The sequence below is a fragment of the Leucopleurus acutus genome, assembly GCF_964270905.1.
Source record: "Leucopleurus acutus genome assembly, chromosome: 6".
Lineage (NCBI taxonomy): Eukaryota > Metazoa > Chordata > Mammalia > Artiodactyla > Delphinidae > Leucopleurus > Leucopleurus acutus.
The window spans coordinates 99778337-99790941 of record NC_139149.1 but is presented as its reverse complement, the minus strand read 5'-3'; the positions used below and the strand labels follow the sequence as shown (position 1 = coordinate 99790941).

The window sequence follows — 12605 nt, the reverse complement described above, 5'->3', positions numbered from 1 at the left end:
TACATGTTGATGCTTACTCTCACTTCACCCCAGCTTCGCCCTCCCACCCTGTGTCCTCAAGTCCATTTACTATGTCTACGTCTTTATTCCTGCCCTGCAGCTAGGTTCATCAGTACCATTTTTTTTTTTTTAAGATTCCATATATATGTGTTAGCATACGGTATTTGTTTTTCTCTTTCTGACTTACTTTCACTCTGTATGACAGACTTTAGGTCCATCCACCTCACTACAAATAACTCAATTTCGTTTTTTTTTTAGTGTTAGCTTTTAATAAGACTCATTAGTGTCTTCTTAATTACTTCTTCATAAATAATCCTGCCAAAGGTTATGGTATAGACCGTTCAAGGATGATTATTCAAGGTCATCCTTACAGCTGTTTTCTTCTAACTGTTAACTTTTGAAGGATCTCATTATTTTTTCACTGCAAAAGATAGTTATGTTGTTTTCACTTCTGTCTTGTGCAGCCAAGAACTACTTGTGTTGATAAGAGTTGAATTTAATGTCTTACTTACATTTTTCTGCACTTAAAAATGCTATATTTGTTAATTAGATTATATAAAAGTATAATATTCATTCTAAAGTACTCTTTTGAAGAACAATTTATAAAACTTTATACTTGAGAACCAGAGCTGAAGTAAAATTTCTATTTATCTTTGCTTTTAAACTATGGAAATACATTGATTTTGATTTTATGTATCAAAGATATTCTTAAATAGATTGGAGGTGGTGACATGGGTAATAGAAACGATAGTGTATATATCTACTAATTGCCCATCTCAATTAAAGAAAGATTTTTTTCAAATAGAGGTTCAGTCTTTCAGTCCTCATCCCAAATTAGCACTGAGTAAATATTTAAATACTTAAACAAACATAGATCTTTAGAAGCATGAGGAATCTACCTGTGATTACACCTTCATCTCAGTTCTAGATGAATTTGCATTCAGCATTCATTTGTCAACCACCTACAGATTACCGTGGTGGGTACTGTGCTAAGGGCTAAGAATACAGAGCTGAATGAGACACTTTTCTTCTCAAGCTTAAGAGTAACCAGATACATTCTCAGCTGTAAAATTATCTCAGAGATACTGAGGTAACACAAAGAAGGAAGTGTTTTGTGCTCTGAGGATTTAGAGGATAGATAGGAATTTGCCAGACACAGTGGAGGTAAGGTGGAGGTGATTTCTATAATGGACAAACATGCTAGTGTGAATCAACACTCAGGGAACCAGAAAATTATTTTAAAATAAATGCACAGTAGGGAGTGAATGGCAGAAGTAGAGGCTGAAGAGCTAGATAGGAACCAGATCTTGAAGCATCTTGTTTGTCATACTAACGGGAACTTAGATACTAAGGAGCCAAGAATCTTAAGTTTAAATTTATTTGACAGCTAGGCGGATGACTTTGTTTCAAGAGCTAGTGGGAGAATAAGGACGTGTAAGAGGTTATTGTGAGAGTTTAGATGAGAAATGAAAGTCCTGAGCGAAGGAAAAGACAGTGGGAGAAGCAAGTGGAGGAAAGGGTAGATTTGAAGAGATTTCAAGATTTAATTTATTAGATTTGGGGGGTGAGAGAGAAAAGAGTCTGGGGAGATTCCTAGGTTTGAGTGGATGGCAGTCCCTTTCATCTTCTCTTTGATAGGGGACAGAGGGGAAGAATTGGGGCATGAGGATTGGGAGAGATGAGTTTTCTGAGGTGTCAGGCATTCAGATAGTGGTATCTACTAGGCATTTGGTAAAGAAAACTGGAGCTCCGGCAGAGATCTGGACTTAGAGAAAAGACTGAGAGGCCTCACCATATGGGTAGTAACTAAAATTGTATGACTAGCTAGGATTTTTCAGTTGTTGAAATGATAAAGTTCAAGATTATTCTCATATTGACTGAAATAATGGTTTTATGCAGTCTCTTTTCCTTTTTGCACGGTAAACTGCTGATTTAAATATTTTGGAGTTAAAGCATCTGAAACTAGCTATTGTGTTTTATGATAGAATTTCTACTCAAGGATATGAATTTAAGACCAACTTTGAAGCTTAAAAAATGTCATTTAAGTTTGAAATAAATAAATTAAGGCTGGTAATACTCATTTTTCATTCTTATCTAAAAATTGTCAAAGGTCAGTTCTCCCTAATTAAAAAAAATTGTGAAAAGCTATTACTTCTTTCTTTATGCTGTTCAGAGGCTATCTCTTCAGCAAAAGGCAGCTTTAGAAACCTCTGTAATATGCCTGCTGAGGGGGAGTGTTAGAGAATAAGGATGCCTGGTTGGCAGGAATTATTTATATTAAAAAAGTGCAAGATTTATTAGTTTAGTCTTGGAAAAATTTCAACCAAGAGAAAACAAAAGTTATCACTTAATAGCACATATCCAGAGTCTGGAAGAGTATAAGACAAGTTATTGAACCAGTTCTGGGGAGTGGTAGAAGTAAGCTAAGGGAGTTCCAGGGTACTTATGATCTTTGTGATTGAAAGTTAAATGAACCTTGCTTAGACAGTTAAAAAAGAAAAAAAGAATGTTCTAATGCTGGTAAAGGTTTATGTTGATGTTTTGAGAAGTGGAATTCTTTTGAGGATTACAGTTTGGATTAGTATATCCTTTTATATTGCAGCTGCTTAAACCACTTGCTAGATACTTTATAAGCTTTTGTTTAAAAAAAAAAAAAAAAAGAAAGAAAAAGCCTCTAATCCAATATGGCTTACTAAACTGGTGATGGTATAACCATCAAGGCTCTGTAAATTAACTTATTAGTTTTTATAACTTTATAACTATACTTGAAAATATGCAGTTTCCTACCAAAAAAATCAAGAGTGTTAGGATTACTGTGTAAAATTTTAATAGTATGTGTTTGCCTCTCCTAGAAGTGAAATCTTTGATTTAAATGTGTCAAAAATGGAAACTCTTTTTGGTTGGGGGGAAAAAAAACACAACTAAATTAATATGGGAAAAAGTAAGAAATGTGTAACTTAGAAAGTATAAAGTTTAGTATTCATTATACAACTTTTTCTGCTTCATTATAATTCGTTTTTAATGATACTTTTCCTTTTGTGTTGATCAGCTAAGTCATAACATTAAAAATGTGGTGCTTCGACCCAGTGGAGCAAAACAAAGCCGCCTAATGTTAACTCTACAAGATAACAGCTTCTTGTCTATTGATAAAGTACCAAGTAAGGATGCAGAGGAAATGAGGTTGTTTCTAGATGCAGTTCATCAAAACAGACTTAATGCAGGTGAGCACTAATCCTCCCAGGGTCTGACATTAGCAGTTATAAAAATATTACTAGGTAGTAGACCAGTATTCCTCATGAATATTGATGCAGAAATTTTCAACAGAATACTAGTAGACCTAATTCAACAGCACATTAAAAGAATTATACACCATGACCAAGCGGGATTTATTTCTGAAATACAAGACTAGTTCAAGATATGAAAAAAATCTATCAATGTGATTATTCAAATTAGCAGAATGGAGGACAAAAACCACACGATCATCTTGATGCAGAAAAAGTGTTTGATAAAATTTAACATTCTTTCATGATAGAAACACTCAACAAAGTAGGAATTAAAGGAAACTACCTTACCTCAACATAATAAATGCCTTATATGAACAGCAGATAGCTTGATGATGGAAAACTGAAAGGTTTTCTGCTGAGATCAGGAACAGGAAAGGATACCCTCTCTTACCCATTCTATTCAACATAGTACTGGAAGTCCTAGCCAGGGCACTTAGGCAAGAAAAAGAAATAAAATTGGAAAGGAAGAAGTAAATTTATCTTTGTTCTCAGATGACATGATCTTATATGTAGAACACCCTAAAGATTCCACGAAAGAGTGTGTCTAGAAAAGCAGTAGGATTTAAATTACAATTGGGAAAACTTACCTTGTTACATAAATCTTATATACTTACTTTTTTATATGAAACTTATTCTGAGGTTTTATTCTTGCTATGAAAACAGAAGGTACTATAGAAAATCACACAGTATGATAAGATTCCCCTACCTCCTCCAACCCCTTTCATTTAAAATGTTTTGATTTTTAAAAAATATATATTTATAGGCATGTGGAATAATTTTTAGGAATAATCTGGAATAATTTTTAGGAATAATCTGTTGCTTAAAATGAGGAATAATCTGTTGCTTAAAATGAGTTTTCCACTATTATTGTTAGTCTCCAGCTCTATCATCATCAGTAGTTTGTTATTACTGATATTTTATAGTTGACAAACTTTTGAGTTTTTTAAGTTAAATATAACACATTAAAAACATTTTAAAAATGAAGATGTAGCAATGCTGCCTTGCTTGGATTTAATTAATACCTCTATTTCATACACTATTTTCTTGTTTAAAAAATTTTTTATGGTTGTTTGCCATTTGGTTTCTATTCATTATGTGTTCATGTTACCAAATCTGAACTATGTCAGTCTTCTAAATATTGAATTTTAGAATCAGGGAATTGAGTACCATTTGAAAGTTTAGAATATATCAGGGATTATGTCTGTATTTCTATATTTGTTTTATTCCATCATATTAATTGAATCACTGTTTTAAGAATTGATGTGTGTAAGGAAAGCATGTCTCTAAATGCATTAGAGGGGACTTCCCTGGTGGCGCAGTGGTTACGAATCCGCCTGCCAGTGCAGGGTACACAGGATCTATCCCTGGTCCGGGAAGATCCTACATGCCGCGGAGCAACTAAGCCTTTGTGACACAAGTACTGAGCCTGAGCTCTAGAGCCCGCGCGCCACAACTACTGAAGCCCACGCACCTAGAGCCCATGCTCCACAACAAGAGAAGCCACTGCGATGAGAAGCCCGCGCACCGCAGTGAAGAGTAGTCCCTGCTCGCCACAACTAGAGAAAGCCCGCGCACAGCAACGAAGACCCAATGTAGCCAAAAATTTAAAAATTAATTAATTTTAAAAATAAATAAACGCATTAGAGTGGAAAGCACAGTAGACTGGGGCCCAAGTTTGAGTCTGAACAACATGGCATAATGGAAAAACATGAGCTTTGGACCTAAACAGGTTTGGGTTTGAATCCTAGCTCTACTTGTTATTTCCTGTGTGGTTTTGGGCAGCTCTCTTAATAACTGAGTTTCAGTTTCCTCATCTCTAAAATGAATGTTTTATCACCTTAATTTCAGTGCTTAATAAAAAATTAGAGCTCATTAATGTAAAGCATGACTGGCACATGATAGGCACTCAGTAAGTCATTACTGCTTTTAGAGTGGCTAGCTGTGGACTGTACTCTTAGGCAAGTTGTTTTAATCTTTAGGTTTAAGTTGCCTTAGGTGCCTAAAAGTGATAATATGTACTTTACAGACTAGAGTAAGCTAATGAATATAAAAATACTTTGAAAAGTATGAAACATTTAAAGTATAATATATGGTGTTTGAAATGAATGGGTAAAAGACTAGTATTAGATGAACATTGTTGTCTATAAATAGGACAACCAGATAACCATTTAAGAAGATAATAAAACTGGATCCTTATCTTACTCCTTCATCTAAATAGACTTTACATTGATCAAAGATTTGAATGTAAAAAAAAAGGTGATACAAGTATTATTAGAAGGGTAGAATGGATTTTAACATAATATATGGATGGAAAAAACCTTCCTGAGTATGACATAAAACCAGAATCAATAAAGGAAAAGAGGGCTTCCCTGGTGGCGCAGTGGTTGAGAATCCGCCTGCCAATGCAGGGGACACGGGTTCGAGCCCTGGTCCAGGAAGATCCCATATGCCGCGGAGCAACTAAGCCCGTGCGCCACAACTACTGAGCCTGCACTCTAGAGCCCACATGCCACAACTACTCAAGCCCGCGCACCTAGAACCCTTGCTCCGCAACAAGAGAAGCCACTGCAATGAGAAGCCTGTGCACCGCAACCAAGAGTAGCCCCCGCTTGCCACTAGAGGGAAGCCCGCACACAACAATGAAGACCCAACGCAGCCAAAAATAAAAATAAATAAATAAAATTTTAAAATAAATAAATAAAGGAAAAGATTAATAACTTGGACTGTGTAAAAAATTTAAGTGATCTCTGTGACAAGGAAAAAAGAAAAAATGAAGAAAACTTTAGCCACAGTGACAGAGTTAATATTGCTAATATATAAATACTGACTTTCCAAATCAGTAAGAAAAAAGACAATTCAGTAGAGAAGTGGACATATAGGAAATTCAGGAAGAAAAACAGGTGGCCCATAAACACGAAAAAATTCTCAACTTCACCAGTAATTAAATTCAGATTCTTACTGTCACATTGGCAGTAGTGTGAGGGGAGGCAAGATACTCTCATATACTTGGTAGGAGCTTAGAGATTTTTTTTTTTTAATACATTTATTTATTTATTTTTGGCTGCCTTGGGTCTTTGTTGCTGTGCGCAGGCTCCCCCTAGTAACGGTGAGCAGGGGCCACTCTCAGTTGCTGCGCGCGGGCTTCTCATTGCAGTGGCCTCTCCCGTTGTGGAGCATGGGCTCCAGGTGCACAGGCTTCAGCAGTTTTGGCACTCGGGCTCAATAGTTGTGGCTCGTAGGCTCTAGAGCGCAGACTCAGTAGTTGTGGCACATGGGCTCAGCTACTCTGCAGTATGTGGGATCTTCCCAGACCAGGGCTCGAGCCCATTTCCCCCCGCATTGGCAGGTGGATTCCCAACCACAGTACCACCAGGGAAGTCCCGAGATTTTTCTTTTTTGAGGAATAGTGATAGTATCAATTTAGTTTAAAATTGCACATCCTTTACACCAACATTCTTTTTCTAAAGAGTTTTATCCTATGAAAGTTGTTCCAAGAAGATATGTAAAGAAGATATGCAAGAAGATATGTAAAAGGATGTTCGGCATTATTTGCAATGTTTTTAAATTAAAACATTCCAAATGATCATCAGTGAGAAATTAATGAAATTAAAATATAAAATACTTTTTTTGGGGGGGAAGGGCCACGCCACAGCTTGTGGGATCTTAGTTCCCCGACCAGAGATTGAACCCCAGCCCCCAGCAGTGGAAGCACAGAGTCCTAACCACTGGACTGCCAGGGAATTCCCTTAAAATACTTTTTTTTTTTTTTTTTTTTTTTTGCGGTACGCGGGCCTCTCACTGTTGTGGCCTCTCCCGTTGCGGAGCACAGGCTCCGGATGCGCAGGCTCAGCGGCCATGGCTCACGGGCCCAGCCGCACTGCGGCATGTGGGATCTTCCCAGACCAGGGCACGAACCCGTGTCCCCTGCATCAGCAGGCGGACTCTCAACCACTGCGCCACCAGGGAAGCCCAAAATACTTTTTAAAGTATATAAAAATTCATATTTATACATTACTTTGCATGTTCTTTAAACTAGCATTGATTTCTTTAGAATAGAAGCCATTTAGTCTGCTGAACATACAGAGAATGTTTTGGCATATACATTACTGGAAGTATATCAGTCACTGGTTCTGACACATGTCCTTAGCATCCAGTGTCCATGTTCATGCCATAGATACACAGTGACTAACTTTTCTATAGTGTTAATTACCAAATATTTATATAGGAGAATTTCTAGCATTTTCTTTTTGCATTTAAAAACTTACCCTTCTATTATCAATACATGTTTCCAGATTTTTGCATTGTTATTTAATTTTTTGCTTGATCCTAGTTGTAAATTTTAGTTACTGTATATATCAGAATTACTTTCTGTCAGATAAGCACTTTGATTTTTTTTATTTTTCCTGTTTCTGTTTCCTCAAGATTAAATAATAATAATGACAAATCTCTTTATTAAAGTAAGTGATTTGAGATTTTTTTTTTTCCCCACCAGCCATGAAACCTTCTCAGGGTTCTGGTAGTTTTGGAGCTATTCTGGGCAGCAGGACCTCACAGAAGGAAACCAACAGGCAGCTCTCTTACTCAGACAATCAGGTATGTTTATTTGAATCGTTCTAGCTTTTTTTAAAAAAAAGATAATCTTAGATAGACATTCTATAAAGTAGTTGCAGGAAGTAGAATTTAGACTGTAATGACTAGTAATTCTTGCATTATCTCAAGGGTACTTTCCACATATCTGAAATTTACCACAGTGTAATTTTTAAGAACATAGCTTTGAAGTTAGATGTGGGTTTGAGACTTGGTGCTGCCACTTACTAGCTGTAGGTCATTGGAGAAGTTCCTTAAGTACCCTGAGCCTTAGTACCCATCTGTAAAATTAAGACAGCAATAATATTTTAAGGGTTGTTATGAGATAATGCATGTTGTAAAAGTGCTTAGCCCGTGATACCATATACTAACAACCCCATAAATGTTTGCTGCTATTATTTCTTTGATGCTTTTTGGGTCTGTTCTACATTATGAACTTTGCCTCTATACTATATGATACCAGACTGTTTTGTTGGGTCTTCTGTTTGCTTTTTTTTTTTTTTTTGCGGTACATGGGCCTCTCACTGTTGTGGCTTCTCCCGTTGCGGAGCACAGGCTCCGGACGCGCAGGCTCAGCTGCCATGGCTCACGGGCCTAGCTGCTCCGCGGCATGTGGGATCTTCCCAGACCGGGGCACGAACCTGTGTCCCCTGCATCGGCAGGTGGACTTTCAACCTGCACCACCAGGGAAGCCCCTGTTTGGTTTTTAAACAGTTTTTCTTTCATAAATATTCAGCCAGCCATGAGACTTACTGTGCACTACTGCAGCTTAGCAGTCCTGTGTCTCTTTTAATTTGTCTTAACAAAGGTAAACCAGGTGTGAAAAGAAACTTTGAAGCTCCCCTGTAAGTAAAAGCATGAATTCTGTTTGGCTGTGCAGATAGATTGATTACTTAAACCATTTACTGGACTAAGCAATCAACGAATAAGATTTCGTTTTTGTTAATTTCCTTTTACAAGTTGGGTTTTTTTGTTTTTTTTACATTTTAATTGAGATACGATTGATATGCAGTAAATTGCACATATTTAAAGTGTGCAGTTTGATACATTTTTGAATTATGTACATACCCGCAAAATCATCACCATAACCTAGTGAACATAGCTATAACCCTTAAAAGCTTCTTCATCCCCCTTTGTAATCCTTCTTTCCAGCTCCCTGTCTGGCCCCTATCCCTAAGCCACAAGTGAATTGCTCTGTGTCACTCTAGATTACTTTGCATTTTCTAGAGTTTTATATAAAGGGGATCAGTGTATAACTTTTTTTGTCTGGGTTTTTCACTCATTATAATTACTTGGAGATTGATCCATTTACAGGTAGAAATTTAACGTGTTAGAATATTTAAACTATAAGTGTTAACATATCTAGCAGAAGCAAATATACTTTCACAAATAATGATTCCCATTAGTGAGATTATAAAATCAATTTTGTAGATTGTGACTAGCATTAAATAAAAAAAGAATAGAGGAGAAAACAATAGAGAAGGTATTATACATAGTAAGGAAAAGTATTGGTTTCTGAAACTTCTGGTTTTATTTATGTGTATGTGTAATATGTTGTGATGTAAAATATTTCTCGCTATGGGGTCATGGTCAAAAAAGGTTGCAAAATATGCAAAACAGTATGCATATAGTATGCTACTATTTGTATAACAAGAATAAAATATTGATTTTCATTTGCATAAAAAAACAATAGAATACTTATAAGGTATAGGAGGATGGGAAGTGGAAGAACTGGGTGAATGGCATTGGGGTGATAATGAGATTTCTCAGTATATGGCTTTTATAATAGTATTTTTATTATTTTTGAATCTTGAGAATGATTTACCCCTTTGAAAATAAATTTAACTTTTAAATCGTTCATCCAGATGACCTCAGAGATTTTTTCTTTCTTCTTCTAAGATTGTAATTCTGTAGAAAGTAATTGGCAATATTTTCCATAGAGATAATCACATAGCTCTTAATGTAGAGTTATAAAACTTAACTGGCAGAATGTTGGTCAAAAGCACTGTTTCCCAACTAATATGTGTAAAGTGTGCATTAACTCTGAATGTTTTTAATGTGTTTTGGGGGTAGATTCTTTGATTCATCTTCTGCCAGTAGGCTCTATTTCACTTTCAGTCTCCCCATTGTTATATATATTTGTTTCATTTCTCCAAACTAGAACCCCCTCAAAAGTCATATGCTGTACATATGACTTGGCATTTAAATTGTGGCAACCAAATGTCGTTATTGCTCCTTTTTCTCACATTTATGTCACTTTAAATTATCAAAATTGGATTTTTTTCCCTAAAGATGTGTTTTCATGCTGGTCACTAGAACCTTGTCTTGTGTATGTGAGTCCTTTTTTTTTAATCATTAATTCGAAGCAAATTCCTTTCTGCTTCCAGGAATGCTGTGGAATTTGTAAGTTTACAAGAATACTATAGGAAAATATGCGTCAAGCTTAATTTCTGACACTAACTGTAAATTAGAATCACCTAGAGTGCTTTAAAAAAAGTGCTGATGAATGGGCCTCGCCCCCATACCAGATAGGCTAGAATCTCTGGAGTTGGGTCTCCAGTTGTGGGTATTTTTTAAAAGTTCCCTATATGAGGATCACCGGTCTAAAAGTATGCCAATTAATTTGAAGAACTGGCTGTGTTAAACTTTATTCTTATAGGTCTCTTCAAAAAGAGGAAGTTTGGAAACTAAAGATGATATTCCATTTCGAAAAGTTCTTGGTAATCCAGGTAGAGGATCGATTAAGGCTGCAGCAGGAAGTGGAGTAACTGCTACCCGGACAGTTCCCTCTTTGACATCTACATCCACACCTCTTAGATCAGGGTTATTAGAAAATAGGTATGAAAGACTTTTTTTCTTTCTTAGTCATTAGCTCTACCTGTTTATAAATGTTTTTCAGGCCTTTTAGAAAGACCAATAATTTGAGAAAAAGAAGGAGATTTTTCCAGTTAGAAGAAGAAAGTGTGAAGTGTGTTTTTTGGAGATAATTAGTATTTGTCTTGTGATTTATGTTAGTGACACGTATAGAGCTTGCAGATACACAGTATATTAATTTAAATGTGGTGTAGAGAATTAGATAGCAGTAGTCACGGTTCTTGTTCTTGAGTATGTTGGTTTATACTTTTTAATAGTATGAATTACAACTTTTTAAAAATAACGTTTTTTCTCTGTTCTCTATAGGACTGAAAAGAGGAAAAGAATGCTATCATCTGGCTCAGAGCTGAATGAAGATTACCCTAAAGAAAATGATTCATCGTCGTAAGTTGCTTTAAGAACTTTTATGGCACTAGATCAGTGTTTCTTATATTGGTAATTGCAACCACTAGAGAAGATTGGGATGGTGTTCAGTTTATGGGAATCCCAAAGATAGAAGAACAGGATTTAGAGTATTTTGGTGACAGTAGGTTGTGGGCTCAATAGGGAGAGGATCTGCCCATTAGTACTGCTTTGGTCATTTCCGTGCACTTCTCCCATCCTAGCTTTTTTTATTTGCAGCACTTAGAAGAAGGATAGAGCTGAAGACCTCTAGATAAGTGTTTCTTGTTGGCTGCTCTTTTAGCATGGACCCCCTTCCTTCCCTCTTCCCTTTACCTGTAAAAAATTTTTTTTACCTTATTCATGTGAAAAGTTAGCTTAGGTAGACATGTGGACACAGTGGGGGAAGGGGAGGGTGGGACGAATTGGGAGATTGGGTTTGACATAAATACACTACCATGTGTAAAATAGATAGCTGATGGGAACCTGCTGTACAGCACAGGGAGCTCAGCTTGGTGCTCTGTGATGACCTAGATGGGTGGGATGGGGGGCTGGGAGGGAAGTCCAAGAGGGAGGGGATATAGGTATACATATAGCTGATTCACTTCATTGTACAACAGAAACTAACACATCATTGTAAAGCAATTATACTCCAATAAAATAAAAAAATAAAACCTTGCATAGGTTCTAGGCAAGGAGCATCAATCTTTTGGAGCTATTTTTTGTGTTGAACAAAAGGGCATACCTGTAATAGGATAGTCACCAGCTCACAGTTCTCTTCCTCATAATGGGTGGGTTGTGGGTTTTGTTTGTTTGTTTGTCTGTCTGTCTTTTGGGAGAGAAAACTTATTACACAGTTGCCAGGTAATACCTTAACAGAAATCAGTTGCTTTTCAGTTAACTGGTGTTCAAGATCAAAGGGTCACCAGAAAGGAGTTGGGAAAAAGATAAAGAAACTTTATATAGTAATTGGGTTCTTGGTTCTGTTGCTGTAACAGATACAAAAATCTAGGTAGGTGATAAGACTGGTGTGGTATCTTAAACTACAATGACCATGGACTCAAGTTCCTTCTATCTTCTTGAACTGCCATTCTTAATAAGTAGCTTCCATTTTATGAACCAGGATAGCTTCAGCCTCCACTCTCATGTCTGTATTCCTATTGGGAAGGAGGAAAGGAGCAAAGGGAGGGCATACTGCTCTCGTGTAGGCTGAAAATTGTACACACCACTGTTGTACATATCACATTGGCTGGAACTTAGTCATGTGGTTATATCAAGTTATAAGAAGGTCTGGGAAATGCCTAGCCCAAATTCTACTCTTATGGCAGAAGACTACAATGGTTATTTGGGGACAACTAACAGTCTGCCATATTTACTCTTCTAGCCACAGAATTACCTCTGTTTATCATTCTTCCCGTATATAGAGTACTCCTACCTTCACCCTGCTGGAGACAACCTCCATGTCTCATTTAGTCATTG

General features: G+C 36.6%; 1 protein-coding gene across 1 annotated transcript in view; it reads left to right on the top strand.

The window, feature by feature from the left end:
* Nucleotides 1-12605, top strand: part of USP37 (ubiquitin specific peptidase 37) — a 90412-nt gene that overhangs the window by 10460 nt on the left and 67347 nt on the right. The window contains exons 5-8 of the mRNA XM_082840657.1: nucleotides 3050-3221; nucleotides 7777-7877; nucleotides 10531-10709; nucleotides 11052-11129. Coding sequence (XP_082696783.1) covers nucleotides 3050-3221; nucleotides 7777-7877; nucleotides 10531-10709; nucleotides 11052-11129 — 530 coding nt within the window. The remainder of the gene's footprint in view (nucleotides 1-3049; nucleotides 3222-7776; nucleotides 7878-10530; nucleotides 10710-11051; nucleotides 11130-12605) is intronic.